The 27,744-nt window shown below is 36.8% G+C and overlaps 1 protein-coding gene across 2 annotated transcripts; it reads right to left on the bottom strand.

Moving 5' to 3' along the window:
• Positions 1 to 3,537: 3,537 nt before the first annotated feature.
• KLF5 (KLF transcription factor 5) lies at positions 3,538 to 25,914 on the bottom strand. 2 transcript variants are annotated; one of them, XM_020992463.2, is made up of 4 exons: positions 25,679 to 25,914; positions 17,601 to 18,480; positions 16,278 to 16,337; positions 3,538 to 5,419 (listed from the first exon to the last, which is right to left on the bottom strand). In XM_020992463.2, exons 2-4 carry the CDS (start codon positions 18,466 to 18,468, stop codon positions 5,241 to 5,243), a joined length of 1,107 nt encoding a protein of 368 aa, XP_020848122.1. In that variant the 5' UTR covers positions 18,469 to 18,480; positions 25,679 to 25,914; the 3' UTR covers positions 3,538 to 5,240. The 2 variants fall into 2 exon arrangements, with proteins under 2 accessions (XP_020848122.1, XP_020848121.1); XM_020992462.2 differs by lacking the exon at positions 25,679 to 25,914 and adding an exon at positions 20,662 to 21,049.
• Positions 25,915 to 27,744: the final 1,830 nt, after the last annotated feature.

The following is a 27,744-nucleotide window of genomic DNA, read 5'->3' as shown; positions in this document are numbered from 1 at the left end:
ACTACCAAGGAGTACTGAACAGGGAAATCAGCTGATGAAAGTGGATTGGACTAATCCAGAAGCAATTAACCTTGGGTACAAAGACCCCCTAAGAGGCCTATGGATATATTCTAGGGAGTCTGTGAACCTAGATAGGAAAAAAATTATATCTTGACTTCAAATATAACTGATTTTCTTTGCAATCCTATGTATTTTTATTTTATACATTTAAAAACTTCATGAAAGTAGTCTTCAAAAGTTAGACCTTGACCAACTTCTTCTATCATATTCCACAATAATTTCAAGTTGGATTTAAAAAAAAATTCTGAGAAGGGGTTTTCAGAAACCTGCCAAAGGGATCCATGACAAAAGATTGAGTACCCCACCCCTGGACTAACCTAATTTCCAAGGTTCCCTTCAATTTACGAGATTTTGTGGTTTCAGAAGCCATCTATTCTAGCCTGGATGTAAACAATAAAAATCTCCTTTACAACACCCAGAGGTGCTCATGGAGGCTCTAACTTAAAGACTAGTGAAGGAGGTAATTCATGACATGTAAGTTACACCCCTTACGTTGACAACAGAAACTATCATTTCGGTTCATGAAGAAAACAGGAATTAGTGACAAATTCCACAGAAAAAATCATTCACTTTAAAAGATTGGATGCCATAGTGAATACAAAGAAGTCTGTTCCTTAGAAAGGTTTTTCAGAAAGTTTAAAGACCTTTAACATCAAACATCTGTTCCCAAGCAAGGGAAAAGAGTCAGGAGTCGAGTTGATCCAAAAGGATTATTTGACAAAATGAAGAAAACCAGCATTACTTCTGCCAAGGAATAGTATGTATAAAGTGAAAAAATTTATGGTACATAACTAGTTCATGTTTTGTAAATTATCAGTTCTCAAGATTATTATTCTCAAGATACCTTTTATCTTCTTAGTATCTCTTGCATCAATTCCTAATCCTTTCCATTCTCACTGCCTCTAGCCTAGTTTAGGCTTTCTGTTACCTCTCCTGAACAATAGTTCAGTCTCTCTAATATCCAGTCTCTCTCTACTGTAGTCTACTCTTTTTTTTGGGGGGGGGAGAGGAGATACCAGAATAAAATTTCTAAAAATAGGCAGGAAGTGATATGGTAGAAAAAAAATATTAGACGTGGGGGTCTGGAGACTTAGGTTCAAAATTTGCTTAACAGACTAGCTATGTGATTTTGGGCAAGTCACTGATTTCCCCATCTATAAAACAGGGAGGGATTAAATATATTTAAAATACTTACCTTAAGGGGCTGCCATTTAAAATTAAAAAAAAACTTTGTAAACCTTAAAACATTACATTACACTGGTCAAATGAATGACCAGTTTACTCCTATGGCTCAAAAGCATTATGGTTCCCCAATACATGCAAAAAAATCCAAAACAAAACCAACTTAACTCAACACATATTAAACATCTACCTCATGCAAAATCAAGGGGTCACAGTCTGGTCTGGCATTCACAACTTTTCTCCAATAAGACAATTTTCTAAACTATTGTTGTTTTGGGGTCACGACAAATGATTCACACATGATTTTATAGTGTTAGGAACACTTAACACAGAATCTGAGTTGCAAGAGATCTCAGCAGCCATCTAGTAAGCCATTGGAATCCATATATGAAAAGAATCTCCACTAAAACACCAGCTTGTGCTTGAAGACTTCCAAAGAGAGGTTGGGTTACCCATCATCTCTTGAAGCAGCCCATTACATTTTTGGACAGTGCTTAAGTTTTTGTTTTCCTGACATCAAGCCTTAATCTGCCTTCTTTTCACCTTCCACAATCCTGGTTCTCTTCTCTGCGACCAAATAGAACAACACTAATTCCTCTTCCATGTAACAATCCTTCAAAAGCTCAGAAGACAACTTTTGTGGCCCTTTGAATCTTCTCACTGCTAAATCCAATCCTCAGTCAAGAGTCTTCAATGCTCTGGTTACCCTCCTCTGGACACTTTCCAGAATAAATGTCTAAACCATGGGGCCAAGAATTAAAATGCTCCAGCTGAGAAATGATGAGGGCAGAGTACACTGGGACTAGCACCTCCCTATTACTGTTATATTTCTCAATGCACCCCAAAATTATTTTTGACTGTTAACATTATACTACTGTCATATAGCTTGTAGTCCACTAAAAACCCTAGAACTTTGAACAACTACTGTCTAGCTAGGTCCCTATCTTGTACTTGTGAAATTTATTTCTTATACCCAAGTTCAAGATGTTATGTTACCTTGGCTCTATTGAATTTCATTTGATTAGATTCAGCTCAATGCTTAGCCTGTCAAGATACTTTTGGTTCCTGTTATTCCAATGCCTTATCTATTCCTTCTAACCTTCTCTCATTTGCACATTTCTCAAGTACTCAAGTCTTTGTCTTTATGAGTAATTAAGAATGTTAAAAAGCACAGGGCCAACCACAGATCCTGGAGTATGTCACTGGAGACCTACCATTCTTGACTTAACTGCCATTTTGGATCCAACCAGTTCCAATCTATTTCTCCACCTTCTCGAGGCTACTATTTAATAATTTGTTAAAATCTCCAAAGTAGGGGAATCTACCAATTTAGTAATCTAGTAAAAAAAAAGACTGGCGTGACCTTCTCTTAATCAAGCCACCACTTCCCTAAGAATTTTCCCCACAAAATTTCTCACTGTCCTAGTTAAGACTTAATCTATTTTCTTTCCCTCTTTTTGAAAACTGGGACATTCACCCCTCTCCAATCTTGTGTTAAGTTTCCCATTTTCTGTAATCTTTTCAAATATCTTATCTGCCAGTACTTTCAGGTTCCTAGGATACAATTCAACCGGGTCAGGTGACTTGAATTCATCAAGGGCATCTAAGTGCTCTCTAAAGATCTCCTTATCAGGAATAAAGATAAAAATGCAAGTTCTTAAGAGAAAGTTGGGGGAGGGGGTGTGTGCTCCATTGAAAGGTTAAATGACTCCCGAGGGTCACAGAACTAGTGTCAGAAACAGTACTTGAACTTTCTGAATCTTGCAAACCATGACTGTCATACACCTCCTTTTTGATGCTCCACACGCAAGCCAAACCATATTTAAGATTGGCCTAGAATAGTCACAGGAAGGAAAAAAACAATTAGCTAGTAATTATGCTTCCCCATATGCTTCCATTCTAAAGCCTAATTACATGTTAGATCCAGTCTTAGTTATCTTAAATAAAGGTTTTGGCTATTATAAAATGCTATCTTTAAACATTCTTATGAAATATATTATTTACTAATTGCCCCAGTAAAGCAGTAACTTTTAAATAATTAACTCTGGGAATGGAATCTGTTAATTGTCATGACAGCACTCATTTGTTAACATACTGTACTATAAAAATTTATAATTTTGATGATTTTAAGTTAAAGGGGACTACAATTCACCTTTTCCAACTCCCCTGTTTAATATGAGCGATCAAAACTGAGGACTGGAGTGCCTAGGTCACCTAACCCTTCAGAGACATTCTACTACATCAAGCTACCTGTCATAAGCAAAAAGGGGGTTCAATATAAAGGAAGACCACAAATATTTTAGGCACTTTTTATTTTTCAAAAAAAAAATTGTCATAATATATAAACAATTTCATTCTCTCAAAAAAAATTCTACAACTATACAGCTGTTTGCTCCATTATTTGCATAGGAAATACCACAATACAAAAATAAGGGGGGAAAAGAAGCAAAACAGCAACCAATTTATGCTTTGTATGTACGTTTCCATGTATAAACATATTAAGCCTCTTACAAAATTATTTACACCATATGTCAACTATTTACATTTCTTTTAAGAGCAACTTTTCTAACAAACAAAACTATAATTTATCAAGTGTATGTAAAATTGTCTTCTAAAAAAAAGTTACTATACTTCCACAAAATAAATAAAGACAAATATATTTTAAAACAAAATTAAATTTTCATTTTTCACTTGAGACCCTTTTTGGCATTTTGCTTATTTATTCTGCCCTTTGGTTAACAGCATTACATTACATTACTATTCTATATTGCATAAATGTAGCAGTTGCATCCTTAAATTTTCAACATGTCATTTAATATTTAAAGGCAGACACTGCGTCAATATTAACAACGGATTAACTAGACTGCACTGTAATTTAAGTAAAATTACTGTGTCTTTTATCTTACTGTACATTACTATAAAGTACATGCAACATCCACATAAAATAAAATTGGCATTGAACCAACAGTACTGCACAAGCTAACATTTTAGTATACAAAAACTGCATCATGAATCCTTCTTTAGTGATACTGTGGTTTAGTTTATTGTAAGAGGTTTACATCTTATATATTGTAACTCTCCTCATTAAGTCACTGACATTTATAATTTATGTAAAATGCTTTGCCCCTTTAAGCAACCCTATTTCAATCAGTGCATAAATTTTGCTTTTCATCATTGTCTGAATGATTAGAGTGGGTTTTTTCCCCCCAGGATTTTTTTTTTTTTACAATAAAGTGATGTTGATAGTGTTTGGAGAAGGAACTTGAAAACAAATTCCATGTGAATGTACTATTGTTATCTTCAAATCAGCAACTTTTGACTTTTCTACAAGAATCCTAACTTGTGATAATCCCTAGAGTTGATCTGCACATTTACAAAAATTTGTATAGCAAATATATGCAACACATCCTTTAAAAAAAAAAAAAATATATATATATATATCTCCACACATTTGTTCAATGGCTGCTTGTGAATTTCCACATACATTGCTTCTTCAAAGAATTCCAGAACATTTAAAAATAATTCAATGCCAAGTAAAATCTTGACACATTGTAATTTATAATTCCATTCCATGCCTGCCAACTCATTTGTGTTCTAAAGAGGGTCACAATAAATGATGGTGCTTATGTAAAAACAAGGCGAATGTTCGCCATCCCCTTCCAATGTAATCCCTTTCCCTCCCTTCTTCCCTTTAAAACAAAACAAAAAAAACCCAAACCTACATACTCAAGGTGTTGAGATGTGACTACTTGTTTTGAGATGAGACCTGCCAAATAAAGCCATATATATTACAGCAAGCAATATCAGGTTCTTAAAATGAATGAACACTTTGGTATTAATATAACATATTCCCTGGTATCTCTTAAATATACAAAATATACACTTCCAGTTTTCAATTTCTTTATGGTAAGTTCATAGTTAAAAATTTGCCAAATCTAACTGCATAACATCAATAATGAATTGCATAGACTCTGACAAGCCTCAAGAAACAGTTCATCTCAATTCTGGTGTCTTTTCATGTGCAGAGCTAGGTGATCAGAGCGGGAGAAGCTCCGGTTACACACTGCACATTGAAAAGGCTTGGCTCCAGTGTGTTTCCTGTAGTGACGTGTTAATTCATCAGAGCGAGCAAATCTCCAGTCACATCCTTCCCATGTGCACTTGTATGGCTTTTCACCTGCAACAATTCAGGAATAGTAGGTTAGATGGCACATTTAAAGAAAATAGGTATTACCTAAAACAGAACATGGAAAAGGAAAGTAACAGCAACCATTCATGACTCACCACTTCTGTTGGCATTTTTCACTTCCAATTGTTAATATTTTGAGGAAAAGGCAAAGATTCAAAGAAAAGGGATTTATATTGCAATGTTATTATGGGACTCATCCTTCTCATCCTACAGGTGAGAAAGAGGCTAAATGACTTTAGCCATGACTACAAGCTAGCAAGTGTGGAGACCAATACTGATAACTGATAATATCACCCACTCTCAGGTAATCAAGACATAATTTATATCATTCATTCCATTTGTTAAAATGGCTTGCCAAAGACTCAAGATCTATATAAAAATTTTACACAAACATTCTAAAAAGTCTAGTTCTAAAAGCTTTAGAAGATGAGGGGGGTGGGGAATGGAAAGGGAGAGAAGCAAAAGGAGAGCTCCTGATTTATTATTCATTATCTACTTATAATTCATTGTCTATTTCTTAGGCAATAATTTTTTTATATCTATATAAAACCTAAAAGTGATTTTGGTCAAAAGATCATAAATTTAGAGCTATAAGGGACCTTATAAGTCATCTAGTCCAGTCTAACTCTCTAAAGCCTAACCTAACTCTTTCCTCCTTTTAAAATATTTCAAAGAAATATTATTCTAAGTACAGATCTAAACAACTGTCAACAGATTTGAGCCCTCTCACTCACATATCTAAAGTATTGTTTTATTATTTTCCCACACTTTCATTTTGATGCTCTATTTCCAGTCCTGTAATTTTTATTCCACTTTTGGAAATGATTAATTTAATCTTGTCAAAAATGAGTTTATTGACTATCTGTTAAGAAGGGATTTTTAAAATTTGCTACATTTTTAAAGTTTGTAAATGATTGTAAACTTAGATTGAGAATGAAAAGATCCAGCAGAATACTTGGTGGTAGACTTATACATCAAAAAAATTAGCTTATGTACACATAGCACAGAAAAGGTCAATTGTCAAAAAGTAACCTACAAGATCCCTTCAAACAATCCACTGTCAGGCAGTTAAGGGTTTAAAATATTGGGACTGGAGGGAGTGGGGAGGAGGTAGAAAAGGGGAAAAGCTATGTTTTAAATACCTGTATTCTAGTACTTTATTAAAAATGAAGCTTAGCAAGGAAATTTTACCTACATGGATGCTAAATTTTAAAGACTTCACACCAACTGAGATATCTACAATTTATTGATATCTATACTAATAACTTTGTAGATAGCTTAACTAATAACTATGTCTGGCTTACATAAAATATAATTATCACGTAAAATGCTTTATACTGCCACTTAAGCTTCACCTTTACTTCTTAGTGGTTGAAGTCTTTGGTACAATGCACTCCCACCTTGCACCCTCCTTTTTCTTCTTGTGCACTGATAACCAAGGGGAGAGGGAATTACTAGGTTTTTTTTTTAATTATTCCATTTCAAACCCTGAACTCCTCTCTTCCCCCTTGCTCCAATAACATATTTTTTTAAACTTTACATGTATTTCAATTTTGGAGAGGAGGTGAAAAAAATGTACAATTGCAAAATTGCATACAATCAAGTTCTTTTGAGTTAAGACTTCCCCCTCATACTGACTTTAAAATGAATTCCAACTTAAATATACTTAATATCAATGACTGCTCACTTTTAAAGCAAATAGAGGACAAATGGAAAAGAGAATAAGCGTTTATATTGGAGCTACCACATGCCAGGTACTGTGCTAACAAACTTTTACTGATTTTATCTCACTGGATTCTCACAACCCTGGGAGGTTGGTGCTATGACTCCCATTTTACAGTTGAAGAAACTAAGGCAAAGTGGATGTGATTTATCTGTACAGAACCACAAAACAAACAATGTCTAAGGTTTGATTTGAACTTGTCTTCTTGAAGCAGGTCTAGCCCTCGATCCACTGCACTACCAGCTACATACTAGAGGAACGGGAGATCAGTATGTCTTCATCACTTCTTAATATTTTCAGCCTGTTTAACTTGTACATATTTAAAGAAGACATGCTTAATTCTGACTTGGAGATACAGCTACTGCTGTGGCTGAAAAAACACTTAGAAGTAAATCAAAATAAGGCTATCTTTTTTACAGGGAAGGAAAGTATTTTTTATTCCTCATGAAAAATATATGAATTCTGGAGCCAAGCACACTAGATATGTACTTTTCTGCTATTTATTAGAAAAAGGAATTTATCCCTAGTTTATGTGGTGAGAAAAAATTGCCTAAAATCACCTTATTTTAAAAGAAAGCATTCGAGCATTTTGCTGAATTTAATGAGCAAGAAAGACTGGGTTGTCAGGATTTACCTTAACAACAAGGGACAGTAGACCCTTTTGTCTGATATTTTTGTTGGCTATGCAGCAATAAGACTTCACTGATAGTCTGAAAAAGTTTACTGATTGTGTGAAATACAGTAGCCATTAAGTTTCTGAAATCTTGGTTCTATTCCAACACTTGTACGCCTATAGATTAATTCAAACAAGAATATTCCTGGTTTCCTAGACTTTAGTTATTAGAGTCTGATCATCGTATCAAGCAGATATTTTACTGTAAAAGCAAAACCCAGCTCCTCCTCCACTTCAGGGAAGCTTCCATGGGATTTGTTAAAGTGTCAACACGGCTCAAGTAAAACACCATGGAGGAAGCTGGTACCAACTTCTGGCCAAATAGTACACTCTAGTCCTTTCTTCCACAGCCAGAAATACTATACACAGTACTTCTGGGAAACTGAACTGCCTTCCTTTTAAGTTATATTTCAACAGGATTGAGGTTTCATAAGTTTAATTGGATTTTTGCACAAACCCCCTTCCCATGCCACCAATTTTAAAATATTTTGTTAGGCTCTTTCAACATAAAACATATTTTTTAAAAGTTCTTGCAGTTAATATAAAGCTTTCCAACAGCTAAGAAAAATTACAAGTTTTCACAACTTGGAAAACAAGTTCCCACTTTTTCAAATTTATGTATTACATAATTCTATTTTTTAAGGAATAGAAAAAACTAGCAATCCTAATCTTTGAAGAAAAATATTAACAAGTTAACTATGTATCTAAAATAACCTTCACAGTTAAGTTTTGAAATAGAGTAGTAAAAGTAAGGAGAAAAAAAATGCTTTAAAAAAGCAAATTAGGAGATGGACATTAAGAATAGGTGCCTCTAACTGTGCCTTAATATCACATTTAAATATTCCATTAGCAAAACTGAGAACAGCTGCCTTGAATGATTTTTAAAAACAAATAAGTACTATTCCAAACTATGCATTGATTATAAAGCCACTTGTGACATTTAGCTTAAAAGGAGTGGCTTAATGGAGGTAGCATTGGGGTTTTAAATACCTAGACTCTCTGGAACCGCAAGTGGGAATTCTGGCAGCAGGGAAGCTCATTTTAAGTTGGAAGGACTCTTAACTTAAAAGGAAGATTCATCTAGGCAATTCTGAGAAGTGTTATGTGTAGACAAAGCTATCTTAAAGTTTTCTAAAAAGTTAGTACTATAAGGTGAGAGAAAAATCAATGTCATACTTCCTTCTTTATTCTGCCAGACTATATTTGTAAATCTTTTAGGAGACATGATAACCTACATTAAAAAAATTGGCTGTTCATCTCAATGTATTTATTGCCAAATGCACAGAAAACCTAGTTAAGAAGGTAAGCATAAATGATGCAATTGGAAATTGTAGACTGAGAAAGACATACAGAATAAATGGACTGATTAGTCAGCTTCATAGCTAATGCTTTCATGAGAATGCTGTCAAGATTCTTCTAATAAAGAGATGTGGCAATATTTCTAAAGGAGAAATACTTTTCTGCATCATTTTAAAAGTAGTCATGACAGCCAATTTGTATCTATTTCTCTCTAAATTCTAAGTCAATCTAGTGACTACAAAGGCAAAAAGTGAACCTGAGTCCATGAAGACTATGCAAGTATCTCAAGCTCTAACGAATTCTATTAAACTGGATGCCCATTATTTAATCTGGAAGCCCATCACCTAAGCTTACATTATAGGAAGTTTCAACAAAATAATACTGGCCACAACTATTCATGAATGCTCTTTATTAAAACACAGAAGGAGTACAGAGCTGAGTCAATGGGCAGATAGAACATTAAAAAAAAAATTCAAGCAAACCATGCTGCTGTTTACTGTGTCTAATATGTGCCAACACTGTGCTGAGATATGGGGAATACAAAAGTAAAATGTTATGTATGTATGTTATGTTGGTTGGTTTGGTCTAATTGATGTCAAAATCCAACTTGGACAATTCCCAAATCTTAATTTTCATTTTTTTTTTTTGGTAGGGAGAAGATAAACAATTCAAACACTGACTTGTCAACCTCAGAGCTCCCTGGCATTCTAAAGGAAAATATAGTTCTCATGATTATTTTTATTATGAACTTACTGAATTTGTATCACGAGTATTTTATTACCCAAAATATAGGAGCTGTTAATGGACTGTGAGATAAAATAAGATCTTAGATTTAGAATTTGAAAGACCTCAGAGACCAATTAGTCCAAAGCCCCTAATCTTACAGTATCATCAGAATAGATTTTTTTTGGGGGGGGGAAGGATATCTTTATTTTCACTAACCCCTCATTGAAATTTAGAGTTTGATTCAATTGTTAAAAAAAAAACCAAACCTCATTTCTTGATCACAGGCTTCAAAGCCTTCAACCACACTGCCAAGGATTTGCCTTCAGTTTTTGTGATGATCATGTTCAGCCATGACCATACTAAGCTTTCAAAAATTTTTAGACTGAATTATTTATGTAAATAGAATCCCAAAAGGAAAAAAAAATTGGTTTGGTTTTTGTGACCAAAACTTATAAACTGAACCATATTTCTAAACAAAATTTGCTTAATGTAAGAAAAAGCTTCATTGTATGTATATAAGTGTGTATATGAGAGAGAGAGAAATGGACAAAAAAAATGGAAAACAGATTAAGAGTCAGGACCTTAGAGATCATTTACTCCAACTCCTTCATCTTTTAGATGAAACTGAGGCACAGAAAGGTTGTGACTTGCAGAATTAAAACACAGGTTCTCTGGCTTGAAAGGCATTACACTATGCGCTTTCCTTGATCTAAGGATTTTGCCTTACTACACAGCCTGTGTGGAACAGTGTGAAGAAAACTGGGTTCAGTAAGAGAACCAATAAAACCAATAAATCATTGAAAAGCATTTTGAGGTTCAGGCCTAAGACTGACCCTGGTTAGAGAAGTTTGAATTTCTAAGTCTTACAAATCCAGGGCACCCAAGAGCATGGAGCCCCAGGTTTAGCTAAATTCTGGGGACCTAATCGTTTCTAGAGAAACAGGAGTGTCCCTTAAAACAGGCCAAGGCTGTATCTTTTTTCCAAGATGCTGTTTAAAGCAGGAAATCCACATTCTGTAATGAATCACTACGTCTCCTATAGTTTTTCTATTTCTGGTAACAAAGTTTCTAGTGAAGTAAGATGTTAGAATGCAGCTGCCTCATTAATAAGAAATATTATTACAATTATTAATATTTACTTATTAAGCACCTATACTAGGCACATGCACATCTTCCTGAGTCTAAGGCTATCTTCTTAGATTGCTAAATATTAAATGTTTAAACTAGTTACAAAATTACTCATTCTTTTCCATTCCAAAAGCTCTTTTTGAAAAAGTTTTTTGTACAATAAAATCGATAAAATAATTTGAAATGTAGTCAACTTGCTATCTTTAAATCTTATCTATTCCTTTCTACAAAGGACTGCATTTCAAGATCATCTCTAAGAATCTTTATACCTCTTATGTAAAGATATTCCTTTTGGGGGGGGGGTGTCAATGTGATTTCAATAGTGTAGGCAATTTCTACTAAGGTAACTCTTTTCTACCAATTGTACACCAGTATCTGCTTCCACAATTTAGTCTTTGAATGTGGCCTAGGGCACTGATGTTAAGTGACTTGCCCAAGACACAGCTTCAGAGGTAAACCTTTAGAGTAACCTATTCACTGTTTCACGTCTATTATCGATCTCAATAATTTCCCTAACAAAATGAAATCCATCTTACAGGTACTTAAGTTTTCTAGACCTTTTACCCACTTCACAAAGTACATAATAAAACTAATTGTTGCATGTGCTACTACTGAGGGAAAAAAGGGACATCAATCAAGCATTCATGATAAAAATATCCTAATCCACAAAACTGAACTCTATGTATGCCTAAGCATTTCCACATCTCATCATCCAAAAAAGATCTCAATGCAAAATTCTAAATGGACAGTAAGTAATCCTTAAGGGTAGGTAAATGTATAAGCACTTGAAATAAATGCAGTTTTCAAAATATTAAGGAGCAACCTCAGAAACCACTTTTTGACAACTTTGCGTTTTCCCAGGTACTAAATCCACTCTTTGAAATAAAATCTTTTAAAATAATTTCTGATTGAAAGCTTTATTTAAAAGTAATGCATCAGGGGCAGCTAGGTGGTGCAGTGGATAGAGCACCAGCCCTGGAGTCAGGAGGACCCGAGTTCAAATCTGGCCACAGACAGGTAACACTCACTAGCCATGTGACTGGAGGCAAGTCACTTAACCCCAGCTGCCTCATCCAAAAAAATAAAATAAACATAAAAGTAATGCATCCATCTCTACATATGTGCACATATAAAATATATACACACACACACAAAACAGAAGTTAACTATGTACATAACAAGCTATATATACTCATATACCCCAATCCCCTTATTTATAAAATGGGGATAATACTTGTAGGCAAAGAAAATTTTTATAAAACCTTAAAGTGGGTAAATACGTGTGATCCAGTTATTTAATAATAAATCTGGGTTCAATAAACACATCATAACACAATAATATATTGGGAGGGATGTCTTATGGAAGTATAGAAGGTTGTTTGCTTCTATAATTGCCACCCTTGACTTATGCTTTTGGAGTTCTGAAGTCTTTTTAATCTGAAGCAAGAGTAAAAAGGCTAAAGTCTTTAGTCCATGAACTTTGTATTACCCTTTGATTGCTTTCAAGGTCTTATTTCTAGTTTCCCGGTTCTGGGCCATGTTCTAGATCACTGAACTTGATGAAAAAAAAATGACCTTCAGATGAGGGAGAGGCTACATACACAAATTTCACATCTCTACATACAAGATGGCACTGGAATAATTTCTTAAAGTTAGCTACATTTTCAATTAATGCAATATCTCCATGTGACTAGGAAATATGGTAAAGACCAAATACAGATGACAAAATACAAATGAAAAAAATTGTCATTTAGAAGACAAGGCTTTAAATTTTTGTCTGCAATAATACATACATACATACGTGTGTGTGTGTGTGTGTGTGTGTGTGTGTGTGTGTGTGTGTGTAAAACATATGCAACAAATACACCTAATGGGAAAGAAACCATTCAGCTTATTGCCCAGAGTACTGATGCTTTGGGATACCTTGAATTATCTTTAAAGCTAACACACACACACACACACACACACACACACACACACACACACACACACACACACACACACACACACCCTTTTCTACAGAGCAATGTTCAGCCCTGAATGCTTTACTAACTGTAAATCTAATTTTAAAATCTTCCTAGAAAACAGAGTTCACGTACCTAAGCATCTAACCCCAATTAAGGTTCTCTTCTCTCCAGTTTATGGTAATTTATGATGGCACATTGGGTGGATTTAAAAAAGATCCACAAAGGAAGATAAATAGGAAAAACCAAAAGGTTTCTGATATTAAAAAAGTATTTTGGTGGCGACTTCAGATTGATAGTTAATAGAAGGAACAAGAAAAAATACTAGGAGAGTGCTTACACTTTGATGAATTATAGTGCTTACACTTCAGATTAACACGACTTAACTATGAATATTGACACCTATAGATCAGAGTTTCTTAATGTTTTTTGTATCACAGACCTCCTTTGGGAAGTCTGATGAAGACCATGGACCTCTTCTAAGAATAGTTTTAAACAGGGGTAGGGGAACCTGTGGCCTAGGTGCTCAGGTACAGCCTTTTGACTGAGTCCCGGACTTACCAAACAAATCCTTTTATTAAGGGGATTTGTTCTGTGAAATTTGGATTCAGTCAAAGGGCCACACTTGAGGGCCACATGTGGCCTTTTTGACCACAGGTTTTCCACCTCTGGTTTTAAATGTATAAAACAGATTAAGCAGGATCAAAGAAAATCAGAGATTTAATGACATCTCTTATGCCTTATTTCCACTTTTATAAAAATGGGGCCTAATATTTCTATTATCTATCTCCCATGATGTAAGCAAAGTGCTTTGTAACATATTTTCTTAGAAATGTTGAGTTACTGTTTTTAAAACAACATTTCCAAGTTAAGTGTCCTAACATGATAAATTTGCACCAGTGGGAAATGAAACAAAATTTACTAAGTTTGAAAATACTTCAAAAATTATCAATTATTATCCAAACCTTAATAGAAAAAACAAAGTGTATCTTGACTTACTTAAGGCACCTGTATTTGACACAACTGGTGGGGGTGGGGAGCAGGCAAAGAGATAGCACAGGCAAATTTAAAAGGCATTGTCTAAGAACTCAGAATAAGGAGAAAACAACTTCAGTGCTTGCTCTATGACTGCAGAAGAACGGGTTTAGCCAGATGAACAAGTCTGCTAAAGCCTTCCCCAAGGCATTTGAAAGGCTATCAAACAAAACTTTATTAAACTGGATTACATGGCCTCTCTCACTCACTTGTTAGATGTTGAAGGAAAAACTTCTTAGTGAATAAATGAAAAAAGCTGATGGCAATGTAAACCAAACCAGGAATGATCTTTTTATTTTAACAATTTTGTTTTGTTTTTAAAATTGCAGCCCACAAAGAAAAAGCCACAGTTAAAGAGTTTTTGCTATCAATATGCTAACAGGTCAAGTTCCAGCACTAAAAGTTTAAGAGTGCTAAAAATCTGACAGGGTTGAAAGGCTATTTAGATACGACTGGCTCCAACTCGGCAGTATAAGATAATTACATAGTAATAACCAATTGAACTACAACGTTCCTTTAGTGGAAGACTTCAATTCTTTACCAACTCTGTTCCCCATTTCACACCAAAGACTTTTAAAGGCAAAAAAGAAAGATTAAAATTCAGTAAAGGGCAACCTTAGTACTTAAATTATTTTTCAAGTAAAACATAAAACCCACATGGAAAATGCAGGATGGAGGTATTCTTTGGGGTTTTTTTAAATCATGTATATTGTTTGCTCAACATTATCATATGCCTAAACTCAGTATTAGTGACTTATCTTGATTAGAAAAGCAGAATTCCTTTACAGAATAACTTAATTTTATCTTTCCAGGAGCTTTGCACATAGTAGGTCCTTAGTCCAATTGCGTTTCTAAGGTTTTAAAAGTTATTCTATCAGCATCATGTCATATTTGTGTCTAGTGTCAGCCAAAACAATCTGCTACCTTAAGCAATACTGAAGATGTCCTTTCATTTTCAAAATTCATCAATCAAAAGGCCAAGGACTCCTGGAATAAAAAATACTTCACCTATTAGAAACAAAGTGTTTAGTGTTCTAATATGTAGCGTTGCCATCTCTAGAATATCAAGTCATGCTCCTACTACAGGTACAAAATGTCTGAAAATCTATTCCTATTAAGTCTGTTCAAGCACTGACCTTTGTTCAAATGCTTTTACTCCTTTAATGCAGCAGTTAGAGATAACTACTTCATTTATCAAAACTCAATTTCCATAGTAACATCCAGCCTGGGGAGATTCAAGTCTTTACACTAATCCAACAAACCATTCAAAGTAACTGTTGAATACTCTTGTTTCCATAGCAATGACAGAATAATACATTTTGCTAGGTCATTGCTTATATTAACAAACTTTTTCTTTGAACTTCAGGTAATACCACATTATTCAGATTGTATCTATCCTTATGTTTCCTAAATGGGAGGTTGCTTTTAAATCCACAGCTCTAAATATACTTTATTACTTGACTATAAATATTAGCTATAACATATACTATCAATAGTACTTCCCTATTAAATATGCTTTAGCACTTGACTAAGATTATAGTACTGTTAACAAAGCAAGAATTAAAAAGCTATTGCCTGTGGAAATAGGTACATATTATACAAAAATACTTTTATTTTTAAAGGTTCTAAATACAGAAGTTGTTGTTTTCTGATGCGGGTAAGTCTCAGATTCTCTTTAAATAAAGTATTATATCATCTTCCCCACATATCTAAAGGAAAATAAAAATAAAGTTCTTGACTTGCAAACTCTAGCCAATTCCTGACCACTTGTTTTAATATTTTAACCCCACCTGCCTAGGGAAAATGCACATAAAGAGATATTTTTAGCTGAACTGAACAAGAAGAAATCTAAAAATATTGCAAAGCAATTATATTTAAACTGTTAAAAAGAAAAAAAATGTTTAGTAATTATGGTGACAGATCACCAGAAAAATCATTTCCCAAAGGGAAAAAAAGAAAAAAAAATTAAATAGAGCTTTAAACCTGAAATAACATGTGCCACTGAGGTTTTTAAATCCATTAGTGAAAATCACTGTTTACATTTTTTGAGGAACTGAGAGCCAAATGACAGAACCACCTCTTCTATTAAGACTCTCTCACCATTCTGGAACCATACTGTCCTGGATGTTTTAACTTAACTGGAGGCTTGAGCCAAGCCCATGCTGAAAAGGTAGGCCATTAAAAAAAAAATAAAGTTGACAGGAGAAAGAAGAGATCAAACAGGTTTTGGCTTTTAAAAGGATGAATACCACTTACAATATTTACACAACTCCCAGAATTAACTAGAAAATTACATACCAGTATGAGTCCTCAGGTGAGCTTTTAAATGGGAAGACTTTGTATAAACTTTTGTGCAGCCTAAAATAAGAAAGGAGAGAGGAGAAATGGCTTGTCATTTTGTAGGTCCTTTTGAAATCTTTACGTCTGATGATTCAATGTTTAAAATCAAGATGAAACCCCCTCATGTGGAGCTTCACATTTCAAATGAAGTTTTTACTAATGTATTCCATTTGTCAAAAAAAATTAAGAGCTTGTTCTTATACATAAGAAAAATACACCTAGTAGCGCAGTTATAACTGGAAAATTTCCGTGGTTATGTTCCAACAGATACTTCAGTGACTTACATACTTAAATTTTTCAAAATCTTAAATGTCCTCTAGAGTTAACTTAGTTATTACTACCCAAGATTACAGTAATTTTCCATATGTCTACATTTGTTTCTTCATTCAGCATTTGTCATGCCATATCATGTACCACAGTAAATAAATTACACCCTGTATTAAAGGCAGAAACTATCCTATGTCAGCAACTTGTCCAAACCTACATTGTGGTAGTCACTTCATATTTGGGATCACATATGTAGTTACAAAACAACACTATTAGAATCCCATTTTTAAACTGTTAAATATAGACTTCTCTGCAGGTCAAGAAAAAAATAAAGGCAAGCAGGTCTCACTTCTTTTCTACACACCCAAATCTCCCTCCTCCGAGGTCTGATTTAAAGTATGTGCAGAGGAGAATCAAATAACGACAGGTGAAATTTAAGCCTAGTTTCCAAATACTTTATGATTTAAAAATATGTTGTCAATTTGCAATGTAGAACTTAGGAGAACATTATATTCAGTCATAGTATGTAGCGCAAATAATATGTACCTCATAGGCGATGACAATAAGAGAAATTTCCCTTATTGACTTCAGTGTATATGAATGGGTAATGTACATACACATAATTGTTCAAAGGTTTCAGATTCAAAACTGAAATTGAAATTTGAGAAGTTGTCTAAAATTTGAGAAAGTACCACTAAATTGTCAGTACTAACAGAAGAATTCCACTTTTCCATACGCTGCCTCACATTATTTCTTTATATTTTTGTTTTTTAGAAGAGGAAGTTTATAAACATATTTTTTTTCCTTCAAACTTTAGTTTGCATGCCAGTACCTATTATTAGCAGTGCATGTCTTTGGATCTCAAATTTGATGAAAGAATAAAAACAGGGAGCCTGATCTTGTTACTGACAAGTAGTATTTTTCTAAGGAGCTTTAATCTTAAAATTGAAGATTAAAAGAGCAACAAAAATGCTAACTATGATGACTGGTGCTCTACTAAGTAAGATGACTTACCAGGATAATCACAGTAGTGGATTCGTCTCTTCTCTAGATCTGGGTTACTCCTTCTATTGTATCTGACTGTTTGGATGTTCTGTGAATTAATTGGCAGGGTGGCTGGTAAATTTGGATTGTGAATTGCCAGTTTAGAAGCAATTGTAGCAGCATAAGAAGGAGGGGGTGTTAAATTCTGCAACATCTCTGCTTGTCTGTCTGGACTTCCAGGCTCTGAACTTGGTGGTGAAGGAGGGAAGTAAGTGGCCTGCTGCGGAAGAAACTGATTTGGCATTGTGTATGTGCAGGGGGGCATACCCTGGAATTGCTTCATTGCAGTCTGTGGAACAGCTGAGGTGAGTGTATTAAGGCCTGCCATGGCTGCTGGCATGGAGACATTAAGTGTGTCCATTACTGCTGTCTGGTTTGTAGAACTGGGCATATCTAAATCCGGGGAACTCAAAAGTTGGTACAACTGGCCCTGCTGGGGAGTGACAGAAAGATGAAGATCTGGTGTTGGAAGTTCTTGCTTGATGAAAATGTTGTTCACATCTGGAGTTGCAGTCTGGTGTGAGCTGAATATACTGGTGAATTCAGGAAGAGCCTGGGTGGGGGCTGGGGCAGGCGCAGGGGCAGTAGTTTCACTCTGATGGCTGAAAATGGTCACAGGTTCTGTCTTGATGTGGGTTACACACGGTCTCTGAGTTTTGTACAAGCCAGTTCTCAGGTGGGTGATGTCAGGGAGGAAGACGTTCATGTTGATACTGTAAGGTAACCCTTCACTGTCCGTGAAGAACTGGTCTACAACTGAGGCACTGTCTCTCCTGTACTTCTTATGCTCTGGGATGATAGTAACTGGCGGAAGCTGAGGTGTCAGATACTTCTCCATTTCACATCTCGTCTAAAAAAAAAATTCAAACACACACACACACATAACCCACCTATTTTTAATCATTTATGGAGGGGGACAAAACATGTTACTAACTTGAAGGATAGGGGTACAAAACCCAAAACAGACCCTTGACTATTCCAGTAAAGCACATGAGTGCAAATCTCCCAGTGAGCTATAAATATAGCAAGACATTTACTCCAGCCATTCTGTCTTTCATAATTAGTTCAGAGACTGAAAATTACACCACCACACAATTAAAAAAAAATTGACCCCAGACAAAAAACTAAAGGAAAGGGAGACAAAGAAAAAAGGAAGCAAGAGTAAAAATATCACTCCTTTCTGATGCAATAAAGCATTACCCATAAAAGCACATGATTTTTTGTTCTATTAGTTTATTACAATTAAAGCACTGTATTGTGATAATGCTGCATTATGTTGTCTAGTCTTAATAATATACTTACAGATCATTTTTAAAATAACAAAAGCTTATGTTAACCTCAAGAAATTTCTGTCTTTAAAGGCTATTTTCCCTGTTAACTGTTACAGATTAAAAATACTCAAAACAAAATCTATCCCTTGGATATTCCAGTGACTTGTCTTTAACTGTTTAATGAAACATAATGTTTCCCCCAAAAAAGTGATCTTTGAACAAAAATTTTGATTAAACATTTTTATCAACAGAACCAGTAATTAGTTAATATGATAATGAAATGTTCTTATTCATATCCCTATCTTAAACAGATTTTTAATTACCCAGGGGAAAACCATTCCCTTGGTATAGTGGTGCTAAGGAGCCCGTGGGTGGATAGAGCCTGACACATTACCAGCACAGTCATCAGCAAAACATTTATCATGTACTCCTCAGTGGACAAATGCTACATTCCCCCTTACTCTGTAAAAAGTCCAGCCATGCCATATTCCTTCAATAGCCCTAAAACTTACACTTACACACACACCCTGTACACCTGAATGGATAGATAGCTCAGACTCACAACCCAGAAATCTTAATCACAGGATTAGGTAGTCATTTTCTAGACCTGCGTAATTTCAAAAGGAGTTTCATTTCTTAACTTGATTCACTTACTGTGGATATGTACTGGATTTCCCGGACTAGTGTCTCATTTAAAAATAAAAATTAACATGTCATGTGAGCCACATCACTGGCAAATGACATTGCCATCTAATAAACCTGTGACATTACTGCCCACACCAAGTAGAAGGTTGGGTGGTCAAGTACACAATACACCAAAAGCGGCTATTAAATAAAATGTCTTGAAATAAAACTAAAGTAAACCCTTTCGTGCACTAGGCTCACGTTGTGGTTAGTGGTTTCTGATTTTAGCTCTTCCAGCTGTTTGCATGTGGGTATGTTTCCAACTTTTTTTTTCGGGACAGGCTAAAAGTCCCGGGAAGTTTTTTCTGGGCTATATGACTCTTTGCGTGGGCGAGAGAAACAGGCGGTTGCTCTAATTCTGCTACTAGGCAAGTGCAAAACCAACTGCCAAGCTTTCAACAGCGATCCAAGAGGAAATTTGCGCGCACACTCCAAGAAAACGACTCTCATACACACGCAGTCCCTTTAGTCCCTTTTCTCTAGGAGGTACTCACGTCCACACAAGTAGCAACCTCACCACTCTCCCCGTTTCCCGACCACAGCCCCACCACGAGTCTAAGGCAGGTTAAGGAAGCCAAGATTTGTGCGTTAGTCTCCTAAGGGTTGCATTCCCCAGCAACCCATTTCGGGTTTCGACTTCACATTACAAGGTGGACGTAGGGAAAACAGTTCAAAACACCTACACTCCCCAGCAGGTAGAGTTTTCAGGAAGAAGGGGTTTAGGATTGGAGGGCTGTGTTTTGTTTTGGTTTTTTTTGGAGGGGTGAAATCAAAGGTTTAAAATTGTGGTTCTTTTTCCTCCCAGACACAGAGACGCATGTTAAATACACCGCCTCCACTCCCTTTTAAAGGTTTCCAGGCGGTTTCACCCAGATTCATTCCATAACCAGTGCGCAAGTGTGTGCTGGACGGCACCCCGACTTTTTCTCCGCTAACGCGGGTCCCCGAACCTCCAAACGCAGGGCGGAGGTCCCCTCCCCCCTCTTCCATCCACGCCCTAGCGCCGCTGTCCCTCTCCCCGAAGAGGAGAGTTACTGCGGGACACACCCGAGGGAGGAGAGCGCGCTTCTTCCTACCTGGACCAGCTCCTCGGCCGGGAGCCTGGTGCTCCCGGGCTGGGGCTGCTGCTGCTGCTGCTGCGGCTGGGGCGGCTGCTGCTGCTGCTGCTGCTGCTGCGCCTGCTGGGGATGGTGGGCATGGTGGTGCGGGTGCTTCATCTCCTCCCCCGGGAAGAGCGCCGCTTCCCGGGCCGCGTTCCCGGCTCCTAGCACGGGCTTGAGCTGGGCGAATACGGGCTCGTCCTGGGGCGGCTGCTGCTGCTGCTGCGGTACCGGCCCCAGCCGGGCGCTCATGGTCAGCACCCTCGTAGCCATGGCTATGCTCGCTCGCTCTGCTCCGCTCGCTCGCTCGCTGGCTGGGCAGAGGCTGTGGATGGAGCGCGCTCCCCGCCTCCGCTCCGACCCCGCAGCGAGGGCTAGGAAGTTGGGGGGTGAGGGGGAAGGGAGAGGGGACACACCGAGAGGTGAGGGAGGGAGGCTCCGGGCGCTCCCACCGACCGACCCCGCCGAGCAGCAGCAGCAGCAGCGGCGGCGGCGGTTTAAAAAAAAAAAAACCCAACAACAAACAAGCCCAAAGTCTTCCACTCGCGGCACGCGTGAACTCCGACGTCCCGTCTTCCGGGCTGCCACTTTCTCCGCCGCCCCACCCCACTACAACACACCCCGGGATTCCAGCTCCCACGACTTCACGGTGCAAACGCCCGTACCTGGCCCCGGCTGTCTACTGACACATGATGCCCGCCTCTATTTCACCCTACTCCAGGGAGGCGGGGCTTCGGCTCTTGACTGGCGGGGCCAGTGGCTTATCCGAAGGCTCCTGGGCCGGCCCTGCGTGGACGGCTAGCCTATGAGAGGGAAGAGTCTGGTTAAATTAAAAAAAAAGGCCCCGCCTTCCCTCTCTGGGACCGCACCCCTCTCAGGCCACGAGCGGAGCATCGCGCAGGCCAGCGGCGCAGTTTGTACACAAGTTCTCTGACAGATTGTAGAGCCCCGGGAAAGGAGGGAGGGAAAGAAGAAGGGGGGGCAGGCTGGAGGAGGAAAGAGCGTTTTGGGTGGAGACGCCGGGGGCAGATTTCTTCGGACTGTTCTCTCCCGGGATTAGAGGGAAAAAGAGTTTTGCACGTCCTAGGTGTTGTGCAAGGACCTGAAACTGAAGGGCTGAAATCCAGAAAAGCTATTAGGCGGGGGCTCCGAGGTTGTAAAGTCTATTGAAATTAGCGGTGGGCGACCTGTGCTTCTAATGGAAAATCCGTGCAGTGGGGTGATAGGCGAATTAAAGAGCAGCTCCCTTCTTCGTGTGCCTTTAGGAGTGAATGTATCCATTTAAGCAAAACAAAGTAGGAACATTCTACATTAAGGGAATTATAGCAAGGTGTTTCCTTTTTATTTTAAAGCCCTTGCAGGAAACCTGTCCCCCTTTTTTCCCTTTACAACTTTAAATGGCCAAAGAAAGTTAACTGCCTATTTCTGCTTAGGAGTGGGACTAATGCATAAATTTGGCATCCATTAGCATTTCTTCTAATAAATACATCTTGAGACTATCAGAAATGTAGGGTGCGTTTTTAAAAAACCCCTTCACAAGTCCGCATATAAAAATATATTTTCAGTTACCACAAAGGACGAAATTCAGTAATAATAAGTAGAGTGCAAAATGTTTAAAAAATAATTATTGGGTGCTTACTACCATGTGCTTGTTTGGACATTTAGATAATACCCTGGTGCCTTTCATTAAAAAGGATAAACAAGGTGTGTTCATAAGTCATATACACGTAGTAGCACTGAACTGAAGGGACCTAAATCTGAAGGATAACAACCAAACCGGTTGCCTGTTATTAAACAGTCTTTATTTTTGCTATGCAAAGTGAAATTTTGCCGGTAAATAGCCAAAGAAAATCTCTCCCCAACTTGATCCTTAATGTGTTCTTGTATGCTGCTTTTATCAGCCAAATTTTAAAAACCTCACACGATAAACTGTTAGAGAAGTTTCTTATCTATTAGATACTCATTGTACAGATAAATGTATACAAATGCTATTAATCATTTAATTTACATATTCCTCATTTCACAGTAAAACAGGGGCAGGGCTGGTAAATGTTTCTGACACAAACATTTCATGCGATGAGTGGTCCTAGACAAATAAGCATCTTCAAATTTCATGATTTAAAAAAAGGAAAATGGAATATGGCCCATGAACAGATTAATTTTTTTTCTCACACACACTACTTAATTCATTATCATGCCTGTACTAATTACTTATAGGGAAGGGTTGATGATTATATTCATGTTTAGGAACTAATTTATGAGATTAGTATCAAAATATTTTAAGTCTACAGCCCCATACTTTCTACTCCATTCCATGAGGTATCCAGTTTGGCTATTGCATACAACTTATTTCTTTCTTCAGGTAATTTGTAAATTAATCGTAGAATTGAGTTTGGCATTTAAAATGATCCTCTACATAAACTGGTGAGATTTTTAGTCATTTGATGCTTGATGACATTGCCTAAGTACTCTGACTCTGGCAAAGCTTTGATATTTCATTACTGGGTCTATTCAGAACTTTTTAAAAACTGTACTTTGCTCATTTTTCATTTTCTTACCTTCAGTGCAACTTACTATTCCAGTTTAATTTAAACAATTAAATCCATTTTTAAAACCTTTTTTTAACTTCTTTTAGCTTGAGCTACAGTGATCTACTATTTCAGTTCAAATGACCATCACATTTGACATTATTTACAACACTAGAAAACACCATTCACCAAACTTCTTTTTCTTCATGTATATTTTAACCAATTTTCAATCACAAGAAAATTACTGATAAAACCCTTTTTTTACAAAAATACTTTCTATAGTCTTACTATAATTTCTCTAATTTCTACCTTTCTTAATGAATATAGATATGATCATAGCTATGGATGTTGTGCTTTCAACACATTTTTAGTGTAAAAGCTGAATAAATTCTTTTCTAGCTTAAATGCAGAGCCATTTATTCAAATTAAGTTTCTGGCATAAGGTTTCATTAAATAGTGCTACTACTTTAAGTAATGGTTTCTCTGAAATGCCCAGATCTGGCAGTCTCACAGAAAATAACTAGCTTAGCTCTGTACAATAGTACGGAAATTGGAAAGTAATCCTTTACTGAAACATTCGCCATGCAGATCTGAACACATAAAGAGCATTTCTCACAAGCATTTCTGTTGCTGTTGAGTCAAACATCATGCCAGTGAAATTTTTTCCCCCAAAGTTAGCTAAAAAGGGTTAAAACTTGATAAATATTTTCAACTGCTCCAGGTTCTCCGCTGGCATGGAGCCAGGCAGTGTGAATGGACAGATCCTCAATTGCTTTGAACTTTTCTAGTTCTTTGCATTCCTTCCTGCTTAGTAGTTCTGTACCATTAGGGTAGATAGGAGAAAACAAAAAACAAATGTCAGGTTTCAGAAGTTGGTGAGTGGCCTCGCAATAGTGTGTTGCTGAACTGCTGTAAGAAGGATTGAAGAAAAAAAAGGAGTTAAGGAACTGAGATAGGAGGTAAATAGTAGAAGCAATGTGCATGCTGAAGCCCTTAGTCACTGGGCACCACAGATTTAGTCTTAGAATAAACCCTAAGTGTGACTATCTTTACGGGAATAAATGTTCCTGAATGTGTGGGGGCTGTACAGGCATTTATGGGGGGGGGAAGGGGGAGGGAGTGGAAAAAACATGGATAAATAGCTCCTGAATGATGAGATGAGAGAAATGTGAAGGCTGCCCTGCCCCAGTGAGACCTTCATATCAGGACAAGGAAAAAGAAAATCTATATTCAGATGCCTGGTAAAAATATCAAGGGTTGCTGGAAAATTAAGAGGCTCAGACTCTTCTTGGTGAACTTATATGCCTGTTAGTACAATTTTCCACTGACTTTTAGGGGGGGAAATGACTAAATTGTCCCTTATTTTTTGCAAAATTATAATCAAGTTACCTAGAGATTTGTAGATACCCATTTCAAATTAGCCAGTGATCACTGGGGCTTGAGGTGGCAGAGTAGAAAAAGAGGAGTAAAAACAGTAAAAATATTTTTCTCTAGGGGAAAAAAGATGAAGATTATCTGACCAAAAGTTATTATTTAATACTTATTGATTGCCCTCAGTGTGTTAGGATCTGGGTCAATAATACATTCATAAGACAAATGCAGTGCCCTCTAAGGTGGTATTTTACATATACATAGAGAGAGGAGGACTGGATCTCTGATTTCAGTAAGTAAAGGAAACTCGCTTTGCCAAAGCAGGCAAGTACTTCTGTGCAATTTATAGTCTTTGAGAGATGCCTAGAGAACTGACAAGTTAAATGACTTGGCCAGGGTCAAACAGCCAGTATGTTAGAAGCAGGATTGAAACCCAGATTTTCCTGGATTCTAAGCCAGCTTTCTATCTACTATTCCATGCTGACTCTCCATAGAGATATTAATAATAATAATTTTTGGTTTATATATTACTTGAAGTTTTGCAAAGGTCTGTAAAGCCTGATTGCACTTGATCTTCACAACTCTTTACATAAGTACTATCAGTTTGTGAAAATTTGTTTTATTTCATCTTTTTTTTCTCACAAAAGGAATCAGTCATTAAAAGTGCAAAACCCAATACACCTCCATTCCAGTTAATAATGGTCTGAACTTAAAGAATAGTAAAACTCTGTTTAGTGACCTCCAAAGAAAAGATTGACATAAGTGCAATGCAGGGAGACTTTATAGACCTGAGATACTTCAAGATCATTTGATTTATCTTCTTCTTACCTTTTCAAAGAACACACAACACCATTTATGAGGCTTAGTCATAACCTCGTTTCCTTAATAATAAGAAGATCCTTGATATCTTAATCTTTCCCCCTCCTTGTTCTGGGTTAAAAAAAAAAGGAGAATTAATTTTATACTTAAGTTTGTATTTCTCTGTTTTTCATAAGGTACCACCTCATAGTAATGTCACTGCATTTTGGAGCCCAAACTCTTAACTTTTCAAGTCAATTGTTAGGATTCTCACAGTGTGAAACAGTAATTTTTACCTTTTCTTCAAGTTGACCCTTCTCTTGAACACAGGAATCAAGTTTTCCACCTTCCTATCACACGATGGGCTGGCAAAACACACACATAATGGAAAGCTTACGCCATTTTATAGGCCAAGTATAGTGTTCCTGAAACTGTATTTCAATTCTGACTCTGAACAGGCTGGGTAAAAAAAGACTAAATTAAAAAAAAAAACCTCAACTGCTACAGCTATACCCAACAGCAGAGTATGAGGGGCTCACTTCCAGAACTTTTAGAGTTGCCACATCACCCACATCACAATGGGCAGAATTTTGAGCCAGTTGCCAAGCACCGTGACCAAAGCAGCAGCAATGTTATACCTGTAGCAAACACTCAATAAAGACCTATTGAATGAACTACCTACTAGCCACTAACAGAAATATTCTTTTGCTCACTGTACTACAAATAAAGTTTATAAAGATGACACTATCAAACATGACTTTTTCATGTTTTCAACTCCAATTTGAACAAATGTTGATTAAGCACCTACTATATTCAGAGAAATATTTTAAGCACCAAAGGAAAAATAAAGAATAATACATGGTTCCTGCTATCAGGGAACTCACATTCCAAAGGGTGGATATAAAATGTATACAAATAATCATAATATAAATGAATACCAGAAAGATATATGAGTGGTACCAATTGTGTTCCAGTGGAAGTTCAAGGTTAGGAGAGCTCATTACTGACTGAGGTGTTCAGAAGAAGTATCCAGGAGGGGCTTTATAGGATGGGTAATATTTTGGCAGATGGAAATGTGGCAATGGGGACGTGGAAAGCCTTCTAGGTATAGGGCATACAACAGCAACAACAAAACCAACAACAGTAGTTTGCATTTCTATATATACCATGTGCCAAGCAATTTACAAATGTTTTCTCATTTGATCCTTATGATAACCTTGGGAGATAAGTGCTATTATTATCCTCATTTTACAGTTGAGGAAACTGAGGTAAACAGAGGTTAAGTGACTTGTTTGAGGTCACACAGCTAATAGATGTCTGAATCTGGATTTGAATAAATTCTTCCCGATTCCAGGAGGGCCTGGCTCTCTACTGTGCTACCTAGCTGCCTAGGTAACAGGACAAAAAGGTGATGGGTAGGGATACCTATATGGGGTGGGAGGACTGGGAATCTGATTTGGTTAGGATATAGAGTTTAAAATGAGAGAAATCTGGAGAGGTAAAGTCATGACACATTGTAGAAGGCCAAGCAATGGAGTTTTATCAGCAATAGGGAACTACTGGAGAGTTCTACGCGTGTTCATACTTTTCACAGTACTTTGGTTTTCTCCTTTGTAGTTAACTCACTCTTGAAACAGTTATTTATGTGCCCACCTCCCCAGTAGGTATGTCCTAAATGTATGCTACATGAGTGAAGACATTCAAACCAGCACATAAAGAAAATTAATCAGGGAGCAATATGAAAGATTAGAAGATGGAAGGTTAGAGGTTGGAAGTAGAAAAGACCAATTAAGTGGCTATTACAATATCAGGGAAGTGGTAGTCATGGTCTATTCTAGGCTGGAGACAGCTAGAATAGAGACTATAACAGATTCATGAGATATTGGAGAAGTAGAATTAATAGACACTGGCAATCAAAGAACTACAATGAGAGCTCCTTGAGGGCAGGAAACATTTTTTTTCCCTTTTTTGTCATTGTGTTCGTAGCGTTGATCACAATGTCTTACAAATAGATGCTTTTGAAGAACCAGGAGAACATTGTACATAATAACAGCAACATGGTACAATGATCAATTTTGATAGACTTAGCTCTTCTCAGCAATGCAATGATCTAAGACAATTACAAAAGACTCATAGTGGAAAATGCTATCCCCATCCAGAGAAAGAACTAAGGAGCCTGAATGCAGATCAAAGCATGCTCTTTTCTCTTTTTTTTCTTTCTTGTGGTTTTTCCTTTTTGTTCTGATTCTTCTTTTACAACATGATTAATGTGGATATATGTTTAATATGATTGAATATGTATTGTCTATATCAGATTGCATGTGGTCTTGGGAGGGAGGAACAATTTAGAACGCAAAATCTT

The sequence above is a fragment of the Phascolarctos cinereus genome, unplaced genomic scaffold (assembly GCF_003287225.1).
Source record: "Phascolarctos cinereus isolate Bilbo 61053 unplaced genomic scaffold, phaCin_HiC Scaffold_7;HRSCAF=346, whole genome shotgun sequence".
In the NCBI taxonomy this organism is placed as follows: domain Eukaryota; kingdom Metazoa; phylum Chordata; class Mammalia; order Diprotodontia; family Phascolarctidae; genus Phascolarctos; species Phascolarctos cinereus.
This window is presented reverse-complemented; position numbering and strand designations above follow the sequence as displayed.

Coding starts and splice junctions, on each gene's coding strand:
- KLF5 (XM_020992462.2), bottom strand. CDS start 20,958: ATGGCTACGAGGGTGCTGACCATGAGCGCCCGGCTGGGGCCGGTACCG. Junction 16,338..17,600: donor CCACTACTGTGATTATCCTG/GTAAGTCATCTT, acceptor TTCTTATTTTAG/GCTGCACAAAAGTTTATACA. Junction 5,420..16,277: donor TCACCTGAGGACTCATACTG/GTATGTAATTTT, acceptor GAATTGTTGCAG/GTGAAAAGCCATACAAGTGC.